The 23467-nt window shown below is 39.6% G+C and overlaps 1 protein-coding gene across 1 annotated transcript in view; it reads left to right on the forward strand.

The window, feature by feature from the left end:
* dnaaf11 (dynein axonemal assembly factor 11) overlaps positions 1-22918 on the forward strand; it is a 34938-nt gene extending 12020 nt beyond the window's left edge. The window contains 6 exon segments of the mRNA XM_042497417.1: positions 3456-3533; positions 5845-5910; positions 6858-6927; positions 10940-11035; positions 12040-12131; positions 22492-22918. Of these exon segments, the coding sequence (XP_042353351.1) occupies positions 3456-3533; positions 5845-5910; positions 6858-6927; positions 10940-11035; positions 12040-12131; positions 22492-22687 (598 nt within the window). The 3' untranslated portion in view covers positions 22688-22918.
* The last annotated feature ends 549 nt before the right edge of the window (positions 22919-23467 follow it).

Consider the following 23467-nt stretch of genomic DNA (forward strand, 5'->3'; position numbering starts at 1 on the left):
ATGTCCTGAAATCCTGGAAATGTCCTTTTAGTGTTCTAAAATCTGAGAAATGTCCCAAAATCTGAGAAATGTCTTAAAATCCTGGAAGTCTCCTAAAATCCTAGAAATGTCCTAAAATCTGAGAAAAGTGCTAAAATCTTAAAAATATCCATAATTTTCTAATCGGAAAAATGTCCTAAAATCTGAGAAATGTCCTAAAATCCTAGAAATCCTAGAAATGTCCCATGCAGACCTGGTTCAGGCCTGTCTTGTCTTAGGGACACTCTGGAGGCTCTGCGGAGCGTCTCCTCTGCAGCCTGAAAGTTTCGTGCTTGGCGATCGTCTGTGCGGACGGCGCCGGCGTGGACGCAGACGTGGCTAACTGAAACCTGTCTGAACGCATCGTCCTCAGCTCTGGACTCCACTCAAACCAGCAGAGAAGCTGTCACCACTGATGTGACTCAGACGTCCCGTCACACCCGCTTCAGTAAAAAAGGACAGAAGTTCACAGAAGAGGATTTTAGGGAGCAGAGAGCCTCGCTGGGACCTCCACGATTCTGGACCGTGAGACGGAGCGATGGGGACGGTCGCTCAGGTGGATTATTTCCACGAGTAAAATCTCAAAATAATAAGTAACATTTTAATTATTTTTATTTATTTTTTGTTAAATAATTTCATAAATTCCTTTCCTTAAAATCATCATGATGGTGATCCAGGCGGCAGAATCTCACGCAACCAATAAAAATGACCGATGGAAAATATTTTAACATTTTTTTAGATGCAGCTGCACACACACTACACACACACACAAACACACTACACACTACACACACACACAAACACTACACACTACACACTACACACACACACAAACACTACACACTACACACACACACAAACACTACACACTACACACACACACAAACACTACACACTACACACACACACAAACACTACACACACACACAAACACTACACACTACAAACACACACAAACACTACACACTACACACACACACAAACACTACACACTACACACACACACAAACACTACACACTACACACACACACAAAACACTACACACACACACAAAAACACTACACACTACTACACACACACACAAACACTACACACTACACACACACACACAAACACTACACTCTACACACACACACACACACCAAACACACAGCAAACACACATCATCACTTCATTCACCATCTGCTGAACAGCCGGACGTCCCTCCACCAGACACACCACACACACCAAACACACACCACACACACACTACACACACCACACACACCACACACACACACCACACACACACACACACACACACCACACACACACCACACACACCAAACACACACCACACACACCACACACACACACCACACACACACCACACACACACCACACACACCAAACACACACCACACACACACTACACACACCACACACACCACACACACACACACACACACACCACACACACACCACACACACACCACACACACCAAACACACACCACACACACACACACACACACACACACACACACCACACACACACAAACACACACACACACACACACCACACACACCACACACACCCACACACACACACACACACACACACACACACACACCACACACACCAAACACACACACTACACACACACCAGACACACCAGACACACCACACACACACCACACACACACACACACACACACCAAACACACACTACAAACCACACACACACCACACACACACACACACACACACACACACACACACCACACACCACACACCACACACACACACACACACACACACACACCAAACACACACTACACACACACCAGACACACCAGACACACCACACACACACACCACACACACACCACACACACCAAACACACACTACACACCACACACACACCACACACACACCACACACACACCAAACACACACCACACACACACACCAAACACCAAACACACAGCAAACACACACTCCACGTCTGTCTGTCGAGCCCACTGAGCAGCTGATGACTGAATCGGCGGTCGAGTGTTTAGCGCTCTGTGGAGGGTCGCCATGATCTCTCTGCAGCCGCGCATCAGCCGCAGAGAGGAGAAGCGTGCTCGTGGCGTGCCCGTGGCGTGCCCGTGGCGTGCTCGTGGCGTGCCCGTGGCGTGCCCGTGGCGTGCCCGTGGCGTGCCCGTGGTGTGCCCGTGGCGTGCCCGTGGTGTGCCCGTGGCGTGCCCGTGGCGTGCCCGTGGTGTGCTGGAGGAGGTTTATTAGGGCGCTGGGCTGCAGAGAGGCCCTGTGACGAGTTGAAATGGAGCCCAGCGGTCGCTCACACTTCCCCCGGTTAACGGGTCCATTACCTGTGTGGTCGCCCAAATTTAGAGTCACACAGACAGCGAGGGGGAAGCACGGCGACCGTTTGTGCCCCCTCGGGGTTTCGTCATGTCACAAAGTGTGTTTTTCCTGAACTGTCACAGACAGGAAGTACTGTTCAGTACAAACCAAAAGATTTGTAATTTCTTTCTCAAATTAGGGTGCTGTAGTTTTCACTGTCGGAGTTACCAAATGTCCAAAGTCAAACATTTTAGGTTTATATTAAGAAATTTAAAAAAAAAGGGATTCTTTAAAAATCACACGTAATGTTTTTAAGAAAAATAAATAAATTGCCAATTAGTTTGTTTTAAAAATCACCAAAATAAACATTTTTAAAAAATCCAAAAATGTAACCGAAAAAAAACATTTTTTTTTCTTTAAAAATTAAGAAAAAAAAATCACAAATATATCACAGAATTTTTGAAGTTAACTGCGATCTGTGGCATTTTTTAATCAGATGTTTTCAGTGCCATTATTTTACATTTAAAGTCAGTTATGAAGTCTGTTTTTAACCTTTAACACCTGGAGCGACATCAGTTTTCTCCTGTTGCAGTAAAAAAAAATCAAACAAACACTGTCACCAAAAGCTGTTGTTTTTTTTAATCACCCCCAAAAAAGGCAATTTGTTTTCTTAAAAAAACAACAAAAAAAGATAAAAAATAGTAAAAAATTTGAACAGAAAAAAAGGCAGCGTGTGTGTGCGTGCGTGCGTGCGCGTGTGTACGTGTGTGTGCGTGCGTGCATGTGTGTACTTGTGTGTGTACTTGTGTGTGTACTTGTGTGTGTGCGTGTGTGTGTGCGTGTGTGTGCGTGTGTGTGTGTGCATGTCCTGCAGTAAAACCTCTGCACATTATCTGCTGCGTCTCTTTTTATGGACGCTCCTGGAGTGACTCTCTCCTTCACCTCTAAAACCTCATAACTCTGCTACTGTTGTCTGTCAGTCCACACACACACACACACACGCACACACACGCACACACACACACACGCACACACACGCACACACACACACACACACACACACACACACACACTGCAGCCTACTGATGCTCTGCTGTTTTCCTGCAGACGCAGAGAGAGGAAGCCGGAGGCCTCGAGGACGCTGATCAGCGCTGACGGACGAGTCATGAACGTCAACGAGCCAAAGTAAACACAGACACTTTTTTTTTTTGATAAAGTTTTTTTTAAAATAGTTTAAGTCTTTTTCAAACAAAAGTCTAAAAGAATAAATGTTGGCATTTTACGTTTCTGCAAACTACAGATTCTTTTTTTACGTTTCATTGCGAAATGCGTTGATCGTAACTGATCTCGTGACAACGCTGTGGTTACGATTAGGCACTAATTCATTTTGTTATGGAGAGAAAAACATTATAGGGACGAATGATATTAGATTTTTACCAAAATCTGATATGCTAATTTTTTTCTTTAACAAATCACCAACATTTTTTTTTTAAAAAAGGCAAAAGTTTAAACAACAACAAAAAAAATCACCAAAAAATTACAATGGAAAAAAAAATTGCCAAAAACTTTTAAAGACAAAAAAAAAAAGCCAAAATTTTTCTTTAAAATTTGCCAGGCGTTTTAGATAAATCATCAAAAATGTGTGAAGACAAAAACAATCATCAAAGATTATTTCTTTAAAAATCACCAAAGAATGTTAAATAAAAAATCTTAAAAAATGCCAAAACACCTAAGTGTAAATGAACTGCTAAGGAGCATCAGTCGTTTCAGTAAAATGTACGGTGCTGAAAATGCGACGCACAAACCGTGAAAACACTGAACAGTACTTTCACTCTTTTTTTAAATTAATATTTACTTTTACTGAAGAGATATTTTCAATGCAGGACTTAAACTATGGAGGAGTGTTTTTCCTCTGTGATGTTTGTACTTTTATTTGCGTTTCCTCCATCACTGGTGAACTCTGGTCTCAGTGGCTCCGTTATGCTTCGGGCTCTGTTTTGATTGACGCTGCAGGAAATGGACCGTGCCGCTCATCGACGGCAGCCGGCGCAGCACAAAGCAACACGACTGCTTCTCATTCTGTTCAGCCGGAGCAACAAAACATCCAATCGACTGCTTCAATTTAGTTTCAGGAAAAATAATAAAGAAAAACGGGCTCCAGCTCCGCTCTCACGCAGCTTCCTTCACACTCGTTCATAACTGTAATGTGTTTTCTTTGAGACCCTCCTCCTGCGCCCGCTCGTTCGGACGGCGAGGTGGAGAAACACGAGCAGGTGCTTCACGATTGCTTTATTGGCGGCCTTCGTTTGTTGATCTCTGGCAACTGATTGGCTCTGTGCAGCAGCGTGCAGAGTGGGGGGGGCAACCTGATAGCTGCGGGCCCCCGGCCTCCCTGCATTATCCAGAGTTTATATCCAGAGCAAGGCCGCGGGGTCGAGGCCTTAAAACGCGACTGATTTCATTTGTAATCTGAGCTGAGGACACACTCAGGTCAGGAACGCATCCTCGATGTGACGGATCACTTTACATCAGCAGGAAGACACGAAGGTCCGAAAACATCACGTCAAAATCGAGCTTTAACAAATATTATATATCAAGATTATTTTCTACTTTCATTGAGTTTCCAGTCCAGATTGTGTATTTGAGTGTAATCAGTGAATTTGCAGCTCAGCTCCTACAATAAGTCTAAAATACACTGTGGAAACTAAATAGTTACATTCAGACTGTTCAGGTCCAAAAATGCTCCATTGAAACCCATTCAAACTGACATTTTTGATCCCACAGCCATCAGAGCAGAAAAACAGGACTTGTATTATTTCTGGGTGTCATTCTGGGCTGTTGACTCTGAATTTGTCATTTTGACTATTTTCCACCTGATGAGGTCATTTTGACCATATTTGGCATATGGAGGAAATACATGCTATTTCCACTAGGTGACCTGTCACAGTCAATGTAGCTGCTGATCACTGACATATCCCAGACTGTCAGCAGCTACACTCACACACTGACATATCCCAGACTGTCAGCAGCTACACTCACACACTGACATATCCCAGACTGTTAGCAGCTACACTCACACACTGAGGAGGAGGAGACTCAACATCATTAATTTTTTGTAGAATGGGTTTTACGTCCAAAAAATTTGTGGCGCCATTACAAAAATCTAGCATTTAGAGGGTTAAAATTCTGAAAATGAATGAATATTTTATATTTATGATCAGGGCTGATGTTGGTTAATAAAATAAACTCAATGAAAGTAGAAAATCATATTGATATGTAATATTTTTTTAAAGCATGATATTGAAAAGCACATTTTGTTCACAAAGAGATACGAGTGTGTGCGATATTAAAGCGGGCCCCAAAGGGTTAATGTCAAGCACGGTTAAGTCGAGACTGTTTATGCAAAAGTTTTTTAAGTAGTTAGATTTTAGTTAAAAAAGCTAATTTCCTCTAAAGAATCAATAAAACGTGTCTTCTTGTCTGTGTTCATTCACAGGCTCGACTTCTCTCTAACTGAAGACGAAGAAAACAACTCGATCGTCTTAAACCTGGAGGTTTACAGGTACGAAACGCTGAGATCAAACTCTCTACAGCTTCATTCATACTTGGTCATGGAAAACCTGGAAAAGTCATGGAATTTGCAAATAGCAATTCCCAAGCTGTGAAAGTTGTTGGAAAACTAAATATGCCCTGAAAGTTTTGGGAAAGTCTTAAATTTTATTTCATTTTTCTTATTGATGAAAAAAATCACCAAATAAAACATGATGCACACCAAAAATTTTACAATAAACTTCGCTACATTTTTTTAAGTAATTGAAAAAAAAAGGAATTAAAAAAATAAATTAATTAAAAATATGGATTTTGGGACGTTTCTGAGATTTTAGGGCATTTCGAGGATTTGAGGACATTGTTCAGATTTTATGACATATGTCGTATTTTAGGATATTTATGAGACTTTAGGATGTTTATCAGATTTTAGGATGTTTCTGGGATTTTTGTACATTTCTCGGATTTTAGAACATTGCTAGAAATTTAGGACATTTCTCTGTTTTCAAGATGTTTCACAGATTTTAGGACATTTCTCGGATTTTAGGATGTTTCTAAGATTTTAGGGCATATCTCAGCTGTTTTTTGGATTTTAGGACATTATGCAGATTTTAGGATATTTTGAGGATTTGAGGATGTTCTTAGGATTTTTGGACATTTCTAGGAATTTAGGATGTTTCTCTGATTTTAGGACATCAGTGTCTCAGCTGTGTCCTCTGTCGGGGTGTGGGAGATCCTCCACTGGCTATTTTTTGATCAACAAGCTCTATAATGATGCTGTTTTATGTCTCTGACACCTTATGGAGACTAAAAGGACAAAAACTATTCAGTGTAATTCGCTTTATTTTTATTGTGAATTAGAAAACAGCTGGGGGGCCACCTGGCACGCTGTGGGGGACCAGATTTGGCCCGCGGGCCGTATTGTGAGTATCACTGATATAAAGACCTGTTCTCCCCTCACAGACACATGGACACCTCTCTGATCGACGTGGACGTCCAGCCGACGTACGCCAGGGTCACCGTCAAAGGAAAGGTACGCTGTGGAGATTTAAACAGTTGAGTTTTGAACCTTTGGGATTATTCGTTTTGTTATTTTAGTTTTGCTCAGCTCTGTTTCGTCTGCACGCTCTGTGTTTTCCAACAAACGCAGCAGCTCAGCTTCTTTAAACAGCCTAAAGTGCAGCCGCAGAGACTTCGACACACAAACACTCACAAGTTTACAGGTCAGAGTGCTGCTGGCTCATTTCTGAGGTCGGCCTCCACAGTATCGAAGAATTCAGGTCTTTAAAAATCGATGAAAAAGAATAATTTCTCCTTTGGGCCAAAACGCATCTGAAAATCTGAAAATCTTTCACTCTCACCGTTTTCTTCAGGACATTTCCTCAGAGCTGCAGGCTCACTTTCACTCCCCCCACAGTCATACTGGACGGTGGCCAGTTTAACCTCAGACTGCTGCTGTCAGCCAGAGAAGGTCCTTGCTCAAGGGCACTGCGACAGTCGTTGGCTAAGAAGTCAGACAGTTTGGGGATTCAAACCAAAGCACTCACCTACAGCAGCTTTTTAATTCCTCTCAGACAAAACTGTTGCTCAGAAAAGATAAATACAGTCAAATTATTTAACCTTTTGATGACCTGGCAAAGTGGCTTTATTTTTTTAAAAGTCATGAGAAAAAATGCTTAAAAGATGAAAATAATAAAACTGTAAAATATCGTAAAGGAATAATTAATAATGTAGGTCACTGGACGTTTTTCCTTTGCTTCTTTAAAAGTAGTTTTCCACATCTACTCATTTCTTTATTGCGTCTTTCTTGTTTACTATGTTGATAATAGCAAGAAATCTATGAAAAGTACAAGAAAATTACCTGAAAATTTCCCCCAAACCCTCCAACCCATATCCATATCAACCCAAAACAAAACGTACAGAGCAAGAAATGACCTGAAAAAGCCTAAAAATGATAATAATTCAGTAAAATAATTTTCGAATAAAAGTATGAATATAGTTCACTGGACATTTTTCCTTAGCTCTAAAAAAATAGTTTTCTTCATCTGTTAATCTCTTGTTTGGGTCTTTCTTGTTTACAATGCTGATAAAAAACAAACAAACAAACAAACAAAGAAAGGGGGAAAAAACTGAAAAATGCTAAGAATAGTATAATAGTAAATAGTATTCTTGATCTACTAATCTCTTTTTTGCATATTTCTTGTTTACTATGCCAATAATAGCAAAAAAATCTAAGAAAAGTACATGAAAATTACTAGAAAATCCCCACCACCAAAAAAAGAAGTAATAAAAAAAAATCAAACAAGAAATGAGCTGAAAAAATGCTTAAATATCTCAATTTCATGTGTCGGCACGTTTATTTTTGAGTTTTCCGGTGAACTGGTTTGTCTCCAGTATGGAGGGCCTGGTGGAGGGAAGTGTGATGGATGAGGAGTCAGATTCAGGGCAAATAAAAGGCCGTCAGGAGCTGCTGAATCATCAGACGTGTTTCTGACGCTCTGATACGTTTATGGAGGGAGTTTATTACCTGCTGCAAAGTCATTTCCCACCAGTGATCTTCACACACAACGTCAGCTGTCCGGTGCTGAGACAGCTGCGCTCTTTTCTCTGGTGAACTGATCATCCGACGTGTTCGAATAGATAAAAAACAACCTGCCAGACGTGTAAGATTCGTGTCAGCAGGCGCTCGAGTATTTATCTGTTGTCAGCTGTTCATTTCCCGCTCTGCGTGAGATCTGCTGGAGTCTGACTGCTTTATTGTGACGGGAGGCTTCAGTTCTGCACGTCATCGTAAATACAGTTTACCACCAGGGGACACGTGCAGAAAACTGTCGAGTCACGGCTTAAACTCAGACAGAAATATGCAGTCTCGCTGTTTTCGTCATGCGCTGAATCATCTCTGTGCATATCGATTCTTGTGCAGCTCTCGTCAGACCTGTCGGTGAGAAAAACAGCAAAGAAGGACAGTTTCACTGTTTGTGTCGCATCCTTTCTCCTGCAGATGAGCAGTTACGCACGTCTGGAACTGTTTTTTAAAATACTTTAAGTTTTATCATTTTTTACAAATATAACAACATTATAGGTATTAAATAATGTTTAACTCAATCAATCAATCAATGACACTTTATTTGTGTAGCACTTTTAGCACACACACACACACATGCACACAAGCATGTGAATAAAAACACACACACACAAAAAATCAAAAACAGGGCTCACTAAAATAGTGAACTGAGGAAACGCTGCCATAAGTACAGAAATGCCAGTGGCAGAATTGAAATATAAAAATAAATTAATACGAAAATAAGATAAAAAAAAATGATAATAATAATGATAAAAAAATAAGTAAAATACTCAAACTGTAAAAAAGAGGTAAATGAAAGGACAACGGCACAAAGTAAAATAATAAATCCATATGTTATAGAAATAATAATAAAATGATACAGGGCGTGGTGAATAAATAGTCCAGATAACAATTAAAAAGGAGTCTTTAATCTGTCGTCCTCGTTTCACCTGCAGCTGCTCATCAGAGAGGCGGCTTCATGTGTTACAGCTGACTTCTTTTCATGCTCTACGTGCGGAGGATTTAAATCTTCCCACAAACCGACCACGGCGACCTTTAAGCCTGATTAAACAGCTGTTTGGCCACACATAAATCCAACAGCTGTAATCTTTCTGTTTTGTTGTTTCTGCTTCTGTTTCCGCCCTCCAGCAAACAAATTACAAACACTGAGTCCTGCAGCCGCACGGCTCTCCTGTCCTGAATGTCACGCCTCCACTTCAGGCCGTTAGCGTGTTTATGGATGGTTGTTTTATGCCGAGGAGCAGCCTGATTGGACGGGTGGCGTGATTTACGCAGCGATACATCAACTCAGGCCTTCAAAGTTCCTGCTAAATATGACGAGGTGTAGAGGAGCGGGGGGGCTGACTGTAGGAGGTGTCTGAGTGTGTGTGAGTGTGTGTGTGTGTGTGTGAGTGTGTGTGTGTGTATATATCAAGTTAATCACATCTAACAGCAGGATCCACAGTATCAAAATCAAAAATAAATAAATACATAAATGAATGAATGAATGAATAAATGTGTCAGTAAATAAATGAAAACGCAAAAAATGCCAAAAAGGATTTAATTTCTCATTTAATTTTTAATTTTCCATTTTATTCATCAATTTATTCATTTTCCCATTTAATTTTCTTTCTTTTTTTATTTACAAAAATGAATAAGCAAAAACATGAAAATGAATAAATTGATCAATATAAGTTTCCATTTTACTTATCAATTTTTTTTATATTTATTTGCTTATTTATTTTTGTAACATTTTCCACTTTGTGTATAAATCCCCCTATTTATTTAATTTCCCATTTTATCTTCCATTTTACATATTTACATTTTCAATTTATTTATTGATGTAATTATTTATGCATTTATTTATGTGTTCTTTTTCCTATTTTCCTTTCCCTCCATTTATTTTTTTAAATAAATAAATGAATATTAATTAATGAAAATGCCCAAAATGTTAATATTTATTTAATTTTACATTTTATTTATCAAGTTATTTGTTTCCCATTTGACTCCCTGATGGCACAAAGGCCCGTCACTTTGTCGATGAGGGTCGACGGTCAGAGGGATGTCGTCTGCTGTAAAACACTCTGAGGCAAACTGTGTTTGTAAACTTTTTTATTTTCGGTTTCAGTCCTCCATACCGCAGAGGAGTTTTCCCTCTTCTGTGCCGGCTGTGACGACGGTCTCCCCCAGAGTCCCCCTAACAATCAAATAAAAGTAAATTGAAAAATGAAAAAAGTTTAATTTTACGCCCATTATTCCTCCCACGTGGATCTTCTTGGTTTCCGCAGGATTTCGCCGCAGTGATTCATTGCCGCTGTTCTCAGTCGGAGCTATTCTGGTCACTCTCCCACGTCTTTTCTGGAAAGTGTACCTATAAAAAGGCCCGCAAATGATTAAAGTCATTTGACACACTGGGACGGCGGCGGTGCCAGATCAGCGTATTAATCTTGCTAATTAAAGTTGTGAATAATTTACTTTGCAGATATTTCAGGTGGTTCTGCCCGCTGAAGTGAAGCCCGACAGCTCGACAGCTCAGAGGTCCCAAACCACGGGACACCTGGTCCTCACCATGTCCAGGGTACGTACGGTCGCACATCGGGCCGCAGCACACGGAGACCCGAGTTAGGACGTCATGACGTCTGCCGGTTCGAAAATACAGACTTTAAACCACGGCAGCAACGAAAGACGGTGATGAGCTGCTCAAACAGCTCAACCCTACATCTAAAACACATTTTTACTGGCCCCCGGTAGGGTGCTGAGTGGCCCCCAAACATTTTCTAATTCACAGCCAAACATAAAGTGATTCACACTGGGGACTGATTTTGTCCTTTTAGTCTCCATAAGGTGTCAGAGACATAAAACAGCATCATTATAGAGCTTGTTGATCAAAAAAAGAGCCAGAGGAGGATCCCCACACCCCCGACAGAGGACACAGCTGAGACACTGATGTCCTAAAATCCTAGAAACATTTACATTTCAATAAATGTTCAACAATCCTAGAAATGTCCTAAAATCCGAGAAATGTTATAAAAATGTTATAAAATCAAAAAAATTACCCTAAATTACTACAAATATTCTAAAACCCTAGAAATGTCCTAAAATCCATGAAATGTTCTAAAATTATTATTATTATTATTGATAATAACAATCATAATTTTCTGGACATTTCACTTTTTGAATTATCTTTTAACATTTTCTCTCTCTTCCTTTTAAAAACTAATTTTTCAGGTCTCTTTCTAATTTCTTGCACTTTGTGGAACATTTCTTGCCAAGTTGCTCGTTGCCGTTCCAGCTATGATTTCCAAAGAAATCAAACACATTTTCTGAGGTTTCAAAGCTTTTAATGCGTGTGAGAGGCGTCTGAATGCAGCACAAGAAAAGTGATGCCGTTCCAGGTTTTAAAGGGTTAATGAGGGGGAATCTTTATGGAGTCCATAAAGCCGCGCAGCTGCTGATGCTGCCGAGTCAGAGCTGCAACTATTAATCCTCCGTATGGCGTCTGATGCATCCTGCACCAGAGCGACAGTAAACGCTTCAGAAATGAAAGACACTTCCAGTAAACGTGTTTTTTTTTCTTTTTAGGCTGACGGTGAAATCAAAGTGACAAAGACCGTCTCACGTCGGCCCCGAGCGTGTCCGAGCGGACGCAGCAGCTCGCCGCACGACAATAAAAGGTAAAAACTACATTTAATTTCAAAGCTGTTCTGATGTTAGTCATATTTATTTTTCATGTTTTTTTATTTCTTTTATTTTTCATTGTTTATATTTCACATTCTAAGTAAGTATGTACAAAAAAAGATATATAACAACTAAAGATAAAAAAACGGAAATATCCAAATATATTAAAAATAACACAAAGGGACCAAAAGAAACTGCAGTATAAACAATACAAATACACATACTGAAACTATTTATTTCTGCACCACAAATTCTGGTGTACACTTTTTATGTTTGGGTTTTATTTCCTTCACCCCCATTATTATTATTATTTTTTTTTACACTTTTATTTTTATATTTTATTTAATAACTTCTTTAGGTCAATTCAGATTTTTTTTTTTACTTTTCTTTTCTTTGGCGCTAAATTAAGGTAATTTTCTTGTAATTTTTTACTAGCTTCTCGCATATTTTGGGTCATTTCTTGTTCAGTTGCTCATTTTTCTCTTTTGTGAGAATTCAAGCCAGTTAGCCAGAGTTTAAAGGGTTAAATGTATTTTTTTTGTTATTTTCTGCAGTTATTTCAGGGTTAACGTTTGTTTTCGTCAGTTTAATAAATGGTTTAATTTGTCAGTGTGAACACAAATCCAGAATCAGGAATCACAATCCAGAACCAAAAGGCAAAAATTTTTGATTTGGATTAATTGTGAGCACTGCTGCTGTTACAGAGACTTTAACCCTTTGAAACCTACACAGATTGGCTTGATTTCTTTTATGAACCAGAGAAATAGGCAGTGAGCAACTTTTTTTTAAAAAAAAGAGCCAGAAATTAGTAAAAAGTACAAGAAAATTACCTGAAAATTAGCCAAAACAGACAAAAAAAACAACCAACCAAAAAAAGAATGGAAATTACTGAAAAACTGCTAAAAAAAAAAAAAGAAGAAAGAAATATATATTAGAAAGAAATATATATATTAGAAAAATATTCTGATAATTTTAAATATTGTTCTTGGGAATTTTTCCCCTAGCTTTTTTTTATATGTATATTTTTAAAAGTACTAATTTGTTGCAATTTGAATGTTGTTTCTTGTCAAGTTGGTCACTGCCCTTTTTTTCCCGTTTTTCAATTAAAAACAAAAAAACAAAAAAAGACATTTGCTCCAGGCTCAGATGCTCCCAGTAAAACTGAGGTGCTGTTGGATTTTTGCCAAGTCGTACAAATACTGTTGTACTTCTGTGTGTGTTTCTGGTAACAAAGTATGAAAGAATAATAAATACTAAGTTTGAGGTATTAATGAGCCGTAAAGAGCGGCTTGCGGCAGAGCCGAGGCCTGCAGGCGGCTCGGCGGTCTGTGTGTTTGTGTGAATTCATCAGAGTCGAGCGCTGGTCTCGGTCGGCCGCGGTGTGACTCTCTGCTTGGCCTTGAGTTGAATACACACTCACTGAAAAGCCTCTGGCTTATCAGGTCCCTGTTGTCCTAATTACAGATGCCTGTTGTATATTTAAAAACGCTCCGCATGGTTCAATTTATCAGCCGTGTTGATGGTAGCGCTCTCCCTGCTAATGACCACAGACTGGACACAGATAACCTTGACCAGAGCTGCAGCGTCGCACCGGAGGGGAGATTCTCACACACAGGAAATACTCAGGCTCCTCTGACGGGTTTAGTCCCGGCTTTACGTTCAGGCTGTGGTGGAAGTGGAGTGATATTTATTTAGGGAGCTTCATGTTCTTCAGAAGAAGTCTGATGAAGAAAGTGAAGCTCGAAACGTCCCCTGGGTGGTGATTTGTACAGTCCGGTGTGCAGACTCTGTTTTTCACTTGATCTCTTGTCCACCACATAATATTCCTCATTTTTATTTATTGGTTTATTTTTCAGTGACAAAGCAGTAAACATAAGGTGGAGAACGAATCACTGATGTGTTGCATACAGGGTTTGTAGCTGAGGCCAATTTGCGACCTCTGTCCCTGCATGAGCTTTTCTATCTAAGAATAAGGTGCAGGTAGATTTATTAGTCATTTACAATTTGTCCTTGATCCTGCTTCATCTTTGAAAAGTTGAAGGTTAATTAAAATCAGCAGCTACTATGAAGATTTCATCTGTTTCTTTGGGCACGTTGCTGCTGATGTCATCATACGATTCCTGCAGTGCATTTTTTGAATTTGCATCAAAATCTCGTGTCCAGTCGGCTCTGAACAAGGTCCGCCCATCCAGTGCAACAGCTTGATCCGGGATGTCAGGGGTTAACCATGTCTCTGTGAAGATCTCTGATTTGTTTTATATAAGGTTGATGTTTTATTGTGAACTGTCCCTGTTTAAATAAAATTACATTACATGCACCTGTGAAAGGTGCCTTTTGGTGTCGCAAACTTGCGTAAAAAGGACAGTCAAAGCGGCAGTATTTTACAATTTTGGAATGAGAACAATGGGCTGGAAAAAAAAATTAGCCAAGAACCCTCATTTTTCTTGTTCTTTTTATTTAATTCTTGCAAATTTTTGCATCATTTCTTCTTTCGTTGCTCATTGCCTCCTTCCCATGATTTTAAAAGAAATTAAGCCAATTTGCTCAAATTTCAATCAGTTTGGCAGACTACTCCAAACGCAGAGGAAACCTGACTGAAACGACACATTGAGGGTGTTTTCATGACTCAGCACTACAGTGCTACATAGTAAAGTGAACCCTGATGAGGTTTGGTTCAGGTTAGTTTCAGGTTAGCTTCACCTCTTAATGACCACATTAATCCGCAGTGCTGTCTGAGTTCTGTTTCTGCGCTCCTCGCCGCATCATCATTACCATTTTATGGCCGGCAGCCGCTTCTTGTCCTTCAGCCGGCCCCATCAAATACAGCGAAGAGCCGCGCCGCGATCCCGTCCCCTCAGATTAAACATTCAATAAAAATGCTAAGCCGCTCCGCGGCAAGGTGACGGGTGAGCGGCACTGCCGGCTGCAGAGTTATTGCACCGTTTGGACATTATTAGCGGTGCCCTTTGACCCCGGGCTTACCCACAGTTTCTATATTCAGCCTCTGGCTTGTGTGGAAATGGATCTGAGGGCCGTGATTGGGTTTGAAATGGATTTGCTTGATGACACAAGGCAGGGCAGCGTGCGAATTGTTTCATGAAATGAAACATCAAACGTTATCTAAAAGCCACAGCTCATGTTGCCTGTGATAATGTCCCAGGTGGCTCTGAAAGGTCGCGCAGAGGTCAGGGTCAACCGCACTGTATGTTTACGTCAGCGCTGTGAAACACAGCAGAAACACTCTGCAGGTTCAAATACTGCAGGTTTAAATACTCTGCAGGTTCAAATACTGCAGGTTTAAATACTCTGCAGGTTCAAATACTGCAGGTTTAAATACTCTGCAGGTTCAAATACCTGCAGGTTTAAATACTCTGCAGGTTTTAATACTGCAGGTTTAAATACTCTGCAGGTTCAAATACTGCAGGTTTAAATACTGCAGGTTTAAATACTGCAGGTTTAAATACTTTGCAGGTTTGAATACTTTGCAGGTTTGAATACTTTGCAGGTTGATAATAGGACATTTGTGTGATTTCATGACATTTTGGGGATTTAAGAACCTTTCTAGGATTTTAGGATGTTTCTAGAATTTCAGAACAATTCTAGGACTTTAAGTCATTTCTGGGATTTTAGGACATTTCTAGTATTTTAGGACAGTAGTGTCTTATCTGTGTCCTCTGTCGGGGGTGTGGGGGATCGTCTCTATTTTGATGCTGTTTTATGTCTCTGTCTCTCTTATGGAGACTAAAAGGACAAAAACTTTTCACAGTGTCCATCACTTTATTTTCATTGTGAATTAGAAAATGACTGTGGGGGCCCTCAGGACCCTATCAGGGGCCAGATTTTACCCGCTGGCTGTGAATTGAATATTACTGGAGTAGACTTTAAGATACACATAAAAAACTGTAATCATCTGCACATTTGGTATTTTCGGGGGCCTATCACAGCCTCTTTGGGGCCACAGGAAAGCGAGGGCCGGCCCTCCAGTTAGTTATAATAACGCATGAGTCAACTGGCCCCGTATTAAAGCAGCCCGGTGATCGCGTCCCTCTGGACTCATTTGATTATCTTTGTGCACAACAGAATAACTGCGGTGTTGGACCTTTGACCCCCCACCTCCTGACCCCCGCAGGCTGCAAACTTCACAACAAATGACTTTATCAATATTGCAGCCTGTGCAGTTATCAGCCTCTCATTATAACACGCTCGTGTCTGAGGAGAACATGCGAGCGCTGAGACTCCTCCTCCGTTGACGCTCCGCAGACCTCATTACCTGTGAGGTATGATGGCCGGCGGGCCCTCGCCTCGGGTCACCTATTACAGGGGGCCATTTTGGACTTTTAACCATGGAGGGCGTAAGTAGAGGAGCTCCGGACTAATGAGTCCATCCATCTCGCATGGAGAAGTGCTGACGAGCAGGTTTACCTGCCCGTTACCAAGACGACTGCTGCAGCTAAACTTAGGCTCCATGATGTCCTCCATCTTTCAGCCCCGCTGTGTTAACGCCTGATCTTAATTTATTTACTGCAGATCCATTTAGATCCTCTGTAGTGATGCCAGTTAAAGAACATTTTTAGGGACCTGTTTTCTGGCTTTGAGTCAAAAGCTGATTTTATTTACATGACAAAGGATGAGAGCAAAAATCAGCTAAAAAAAACTGAAAAATAAACAAAAAAAACCCCAAACCTCCTTTCCCATGTCAAATCAATGACAAAGTTAAAAAAGACAAATTAAAAATTAAAACCCTGCTGTTCCGTTTCAATCCAATGACAGAGTTAAAAACAAAGAAACAGTATTAAAAAAGACTCCTGTACCGTTATAATCCGATAACAGGGTTAAAAAACAACAACCTTCTGTACCATTTTAATCCACTGACGGGGTTCAGAAAAATCCTGTCCTTTTCTAATCCGGACCCTTTAAAATCTGTCAGATATTCTGACCACATCAACAGAAAGTTACATGCTTGTAGCGGCTCACGATATCTCATAGCTAACGGCACGTAAAACCGCCTTTAACTCCAGTTAAAATGAGAAATTGTTGCGACAGAAAAACACGATGACCCCGCAGAGGATGGATGGAAGCTCGGGGGACGATCAGGAAGTGCGACTGATAAACCGAGACCAGTATCAGAGCGTGACATCGAGTCCACGTGACTGCTTCGGTCTGGTTCTTATCTAAATGTGGATCGCTGCGCTCCAGACCTGATCCAGAGCGGATCGGTGGCTGCAGACACTGAACAGAACCTGCTGATGTTGTTACAGCAGCCGATTACAACTCAATTACCGCGGGAGCCCGTCTCTGAGCCGACAGCGGCGGCCTCAGAGCAGCTCAGTCTCCGTTTTCTGCCCGCTCACATTCAGGAGAGCCGCTCTGAGGTCAGCAACGGGAGGATTCAGGGCTGCACCTGCCGCCCAGGTCACGACCTCCGGACCTTTACCGACAATTAGGAGTTTTAGGGACCGAGGCTGGAGGTTTACATCTCACATTAAACAGACATTTTATGGATCAGATGAAAAACTCAAGCTCTATATAATAATTAAAATATTAAATAATAAAACTTTTGGTGACTTTCCTTCATGTCCAGGGTTTGTACAGTCATAAAAAAACGGAGCTTCCTTCCTTCCTTTTCCTTTTCCTCATTAAGATAATTAACTTCCCCAAAGCCAGATTTTAAAAAGCACCGGTCCCTCCGCTATGCTTAAAAAATATTTGCACCACCTCCTTCCCTCTTACTAAAAAAACAAGTTATATATTTAAATATTCTGTTGTAATCCTTCACTGAATTTCATAAAGCTATTATATTTCATTGAAAAAGCACTGCTCTGGAAGACTTGAAGCTCTTGAAATTTTGCCTGAAAGTCCTGGAAAAGCCCTGGAAATGTATTGGTTATTTTTTTATGAACCTGCATGTCTGGTTGGTGTTGAATAAACCTCAGTATTTTTAAAAAATCCTGTCTGCGACCCCAAACATTTCTAATTCAGACATTTCAGCAATCGTCATGTTCTCACCACCTTTTTTTTTTTATTTGAAAATATTGTCTTCCAGGACAAGCTGCAGTCGCACTTAAATGGCTGTTTGCACATCTTGTCTGTTCTACTAAAAATAGACACTCGTCTCTTTCTCTATCAGCAGGAAAATTACTTTCCCATTTTCTCCCGCCGAGCTGGTAATTTTCCTGCAGCAGAGCGAATTCGCTGCAGTGAAGTGTGGACTCTGAGTGTGGCTGCGCTGCAGGTTCAGTGTGCATCCTCCTGCAGCTTCACTCCCCTCTCAATACACGAGTGTCACAAAGCACGCAGCACTGAGGCGGCTCCTCCTCCGCTGCACGAGGTTGGATTAATATTGCCACGCCCTTCCTGGAAAATCAGCACCTTTCATTAAAAGGTCTCACCTTTGGAGGCTGATGTCTGAAACATATTTACGCTGCGGTCTGTGGGCTGATTTTAAAGAGCAGCCTGTCCTGAAGTCAACAACTCGACTAGCTGTGCAGACTGTTGACCCTCAAAAACCAGAGGAAATTAGCTAAAATTCTTCCAAAAACAGGAAGAGGAAACCAATGAGCAACAGAAGAAGAAGTGAACCAACAATTTACACAAAATAATAGTAAAAAGTACAAGAAAATTACCTGAAAATTAGTATATATAATAATTCTGTACCATAATTTTAAATATGTTGTTGAAGCTGAAGTGACCTACATGTTTTCACCTCCACACTACAGCTGCTCCATAAATTAACCCCTTGGACTGTACTTCAGTGATATTTTGCATCAGTCCTCACTGCTTCTTAATTTCTCTCAAATCATGGAAACTTTCTTTCATCTGAAACTTTTGGATATTCTCAGGCAGTAGATGATTTGTAGCTCTGTGCATGGTTTAAACTGTTTTGAAATCAACCAGTTTTTTTATTTAAGTGCTTTTAACTTGATAAAGAGTAGTCCACTCTGTAAGCGGAGCATCTGCAGGCTGTGAATCTTTGTTACTGTGTGTTTTCTGGGAGAAACAGTACTTCAGAGGAAAGATGTTTTCGGGATGGATTTGTTTTTGTCGTGTAGAGTGGACATAAAACTCTTACTTTAAAGTAAGGTTAAAAATTTGCATTTGGGTTTTCTGTATTTCTGCGTTTTCACTGGTGAGAAACGTCTTTCAAGCTCAGCTCGTGAGGATGTTCAGGTGCCTCAGATTTAATAACTCCACAAGTTCAATTCCAGTCAGGGACCTCAGTTGTTCAATATTCTCCTCTGTCCACTGTCCACTTTCTTCTGTCCACTGTCCTCTGTCCTCTGTCCTCTCTGTCATCTGTCAGAAAAGGTGAAACACCAAAGCTCCAGTCGCACGCTGTCACACATCTCACGATTCACTCGATATTGTTGCAGTTTACGCACACGATCAGACATCAGAAAAATCCCCCAGAGTTGATTTCAAAAATCTTTTTCCACTGGCAGCTCATCCTGCTGTGTGGCCGAGGTGGTTCAAACATTATAAATTGATTATTGGTGACTGGGATGACTTGAGTGTTGTGGGCTGAGGTGATGAGCTCAGAGGAGGAGTGGGATCCATTCGGTTTAATGGTAACAGATTGTGGTGGTAAAATTGACCAGCATCCCCCAGGAGATGACATTTATGGATGTCGGAGCAAATCGTGCAAAATGTGTCTGAATGGAGTCAGTTTATCTCAGCGTTTAATGTCTTATTGTTGTTGGACGGTCTGATTCGTCTCTCAGGACACTTCTGTTGGTTGTTCTTGAAGTCAATTTAAAAACAAGGAAATTTAAAAAAAAAGACTTTTTAAAGGGCATTGATTGTTTCGGTTTAATAAGTTCTTCAGCAGTAGACAGATGACACTCTGAAGTCATTATATAACAAGGCTCATCAGTATTTGAACCTACAACACCGGCAATTACATGTTTTAACCCCCTAGGGACTCTTTTATGCATTTTACACGCTTTTCATTCTTCATTTTTTAAAATTATTTTGGCCATGTTCATGCATGTGTCCTAAATGTAGTCCAGATTGTGTATTTGAGTGTAATCAGTGAATTTGCAGCTCAGCTCCTACAATAAGTCTAAAATACACTGTGGAAACTAAATAGTTACATTCAGACTGTTCAGGTCCAAAAATGCTCCATTGAAACCCATTCAAACTGACATTTTTGATCCCACAGCCATCAGAGCAGAAAAACAGGACTTGTATTATTTCTGGGTGTCATTCTGGGCTTTTGACTCTGAATTTGTCATTTTATTTTTTATTTTCTTTAATTAATTTTTTTTTTTGGTACAATATTTGGCGTCTGAAGAAAACGTGCTATTTCCACCAGGTGACCTGTCACAATCACTGTTGTTGCTGATCGTTGACGTATCCCAGACTGTCATCATCAAAAAGAAATAATCTATTTAGCTTGTAGAATATTAAAAATAATTATTTTTTTCAATCTAAAAACATAGTGGCATCAAGTTATATGTGTATATATGTATATATATATATATATATATATATATATATATATATATATAATTAAATTGAATATATTTAATTTCAAACATTAAAAAAAAGTTAAAAGTAGCTGAAACACAAGCAGCTGTATAAGAATGTTTGTCTAAATAAAATAGTGTCTAAAAAATATAAATTACATTTAAAATCAGCAACTGTCTGTTTAAAGAATTAGTAAACAAGGTTATTAATTATTCAGCACACAGCTCAGAGTGCCTTTATTTCTGATCTTGTAAAAGTTTTAACATGAAACATTTAAAAAAATCTTTTTGCAGTATGCTTTCATCAGATATTCATGACCTTAAAAACATCTTCTAACAGAAACCCAGAGAGGATTTATCCCTCTGAGATCACAAACACACCGTGTGTGACATCTGGTAATTTGTTGTTTCAAAGCTCTGCAGGAACCTTGATAAACAAACGTATGAGACTTTATGTGATCGTACACCTAAACCGAGGGGCAATATGCTTACAGGCTTATTTATAGTCTGCAGGTGCCGCACTGCTGAGCCATATTTCACACATATATCAGGTCCCACACTGACTTTATACAATCACAGTAAATACTGAAACTTTGACGTCTCCTTGTCATTACAGCGACAAATTACACGGGATTTATTCTGATTTGACCTTAAAATCATTCACATGTGGTGTCTGTTTAAACCTTTGAACTCTTAGCAAATGTGTTCGATTTCTTTCAAAAACACAGGGTGAAAGACAATGAACAACTTGGTAAGAAACTTAAATTGCAAGATATTAGTAGATTTGTAAACTTATTTTTCGTGTGTTGAAGTAAAAAAAAGACTGTAAATATATGTATATATGTATAAATATACAAGAAAAAACTATATCTATGATACCAAATTTACATGCAAAAATTATGTTGCAGACTTATTTTAATTTTAAAGCACTTTTTATAAATCATGTTTGCCTTTTGTTTTTGTTTTTTGTTTCTATATTTTATTTACTCCTTCCTCCTTCTTGTATTTTTTGTTAATCTCTTGCTACTTTTTGTGTCATTCTTCTGCACTTGTGAATTGCCGTCTTCCCATGTTTTAGAAAGAAATCAGATTATCAAAATATATCCAGGAAAACTTGTTTTGATAATTCTCTTAATTATATATTTAAAAGTACTATGTTACAAAAACAAAAAAAAAAAATCTTTGTTGAGTTTTTCATCACACTCTTCAGATGTCTTTAAAAGAAATGGAACCATTTTGCTCAGGTGTCAAAGGGTTAATTTACACAATTGTTTAAAATCAATAGAATTTGTAAACTCTGGATTTTTTGGTTTGTTTTTGGAAATGACGATAAAACTCCACAGTGTCTCTTTTAAGACTAACGATACGATACAATACGATGCGATGCGATACGATATGATACGATATGATACGATATGATACGATATGATACGATATGATACGATATGATACGATGATACGATACACTTTATTGTCCCCTTGGGGAAGTTTGTCCCTGTCCCTGAGTGCTGCAGACACTTTTTTCTGCCTCCACATGAAACCCATACAAGTAAGAAAAAAGATTTTTTAAAAAATACAGAAGGACCACCATGATGTCATTGCACAAACCATGCAGCCTTAAAAACCTTGTTTAAGAATTTTATTGAGGTGGGCACAAGAAACAAATTGGGGACCCTGAATCGTCTGCCAAAATGTAAACTGAACCGTTTTAAAACTCGTTTGTGCCCGCCTCAGTAATTTTCAACAATGTTTGTATTTTCTTTTTTAATGGTCAGTGATTATTTTCTTCCACTCAGACACGTACAGAAAGTTGTTTTGCCTTCTTAAGTCTTGAAAAGACGAGGAAAGTTTCATTGTTTCGGACTCGTTTCATACTCTGATATTTTCACAGAAGACCTAACGTCCCTGAGCGGCTGGAGGTGGACCCCAGCAAGCACACAGCCCTCGACATCGCCAACATCGTACCGCGCCAGAGCGCCCGAGAAGGTCCTCTGGAAACATCCCGAACGGCTCCAACGACAACAACAGGTCACTGCAGCTTCTCTGACGGGTTTGTGGACGACCCCGACGTCCCCCCGCTGATGTAAGACTTTTAGAAATAACAGTAACTAAAACCTTCGATCCAAAGCTTTTTACGTAAAATATGCAGACAGCTTAAAAATGTTGTCTTTAACAAAAAATCACCTCCTCAGACGTTTATGAGGTTTTAAAGAAAGAATGAATTAGACCATCTGCCCCCCAAAATCTGTGAAAAATTAATGACACATCGAATAAATCTCTAATGGTGGAAACAGTGAAGCTGTGTGATATAACAGCGTCAGTGAGTGATGGTGAACTTATACATACATACATACATACATATAGTGAACTACCCGTTTAAAAGTTGTGAACAGTACTGAAAACATTAGTTGACTGATGGTTCATTGAAGTAAAATTTCAGCTTCCTAAGTGTCATAATTTTTTTTTTTTTTTTTTTAAAATCCCTGTTAATGAATTTCTTTGGGCTTTCGGTACAAACAAAACAGACATGGCCTTCACTTCTTGGAAACTTCAGTCTTTTAAAAATGTGAGCAAATTGGCTCGTTTTATTTTAAAAAATAAAAAGGGAAAAGAGCAACCTAACAAGAGATGACCAAAAAAAAGAGTAAAAAGTAAAAACTGAAAGACAAAAAATGAACAAGGAAATGACTCAGGAAAAAAACAAAAAAATGTAAAAAACATAAATAAATATATTATATATACCATATATATATATATTCTCCGGCTCTCTGCAGCGTTACAAAACAGACCAACAGGTGTTTGGGATGCCGTTTAGCTTCGCCCCGTGAATGCAGGACATTTTTTGGACATTTTTAAGTATTTTTCGA

This window comes from Plectropomus leopardus, chromosome 12 (assembly GCF_008729295.1).
Source record: "Plectropomus leopardus isolate mb chromosome 12, YSFRI_Pleo_2.0, whole genome shotgun sequence".
In the NCBI taxonomy this organism is placed as follows: Eukaryota; Metazoa; Chordata; class Actinopteri; order Perciformes; family Serranidae; genus Plectropomus; species Plectropomus leopardus.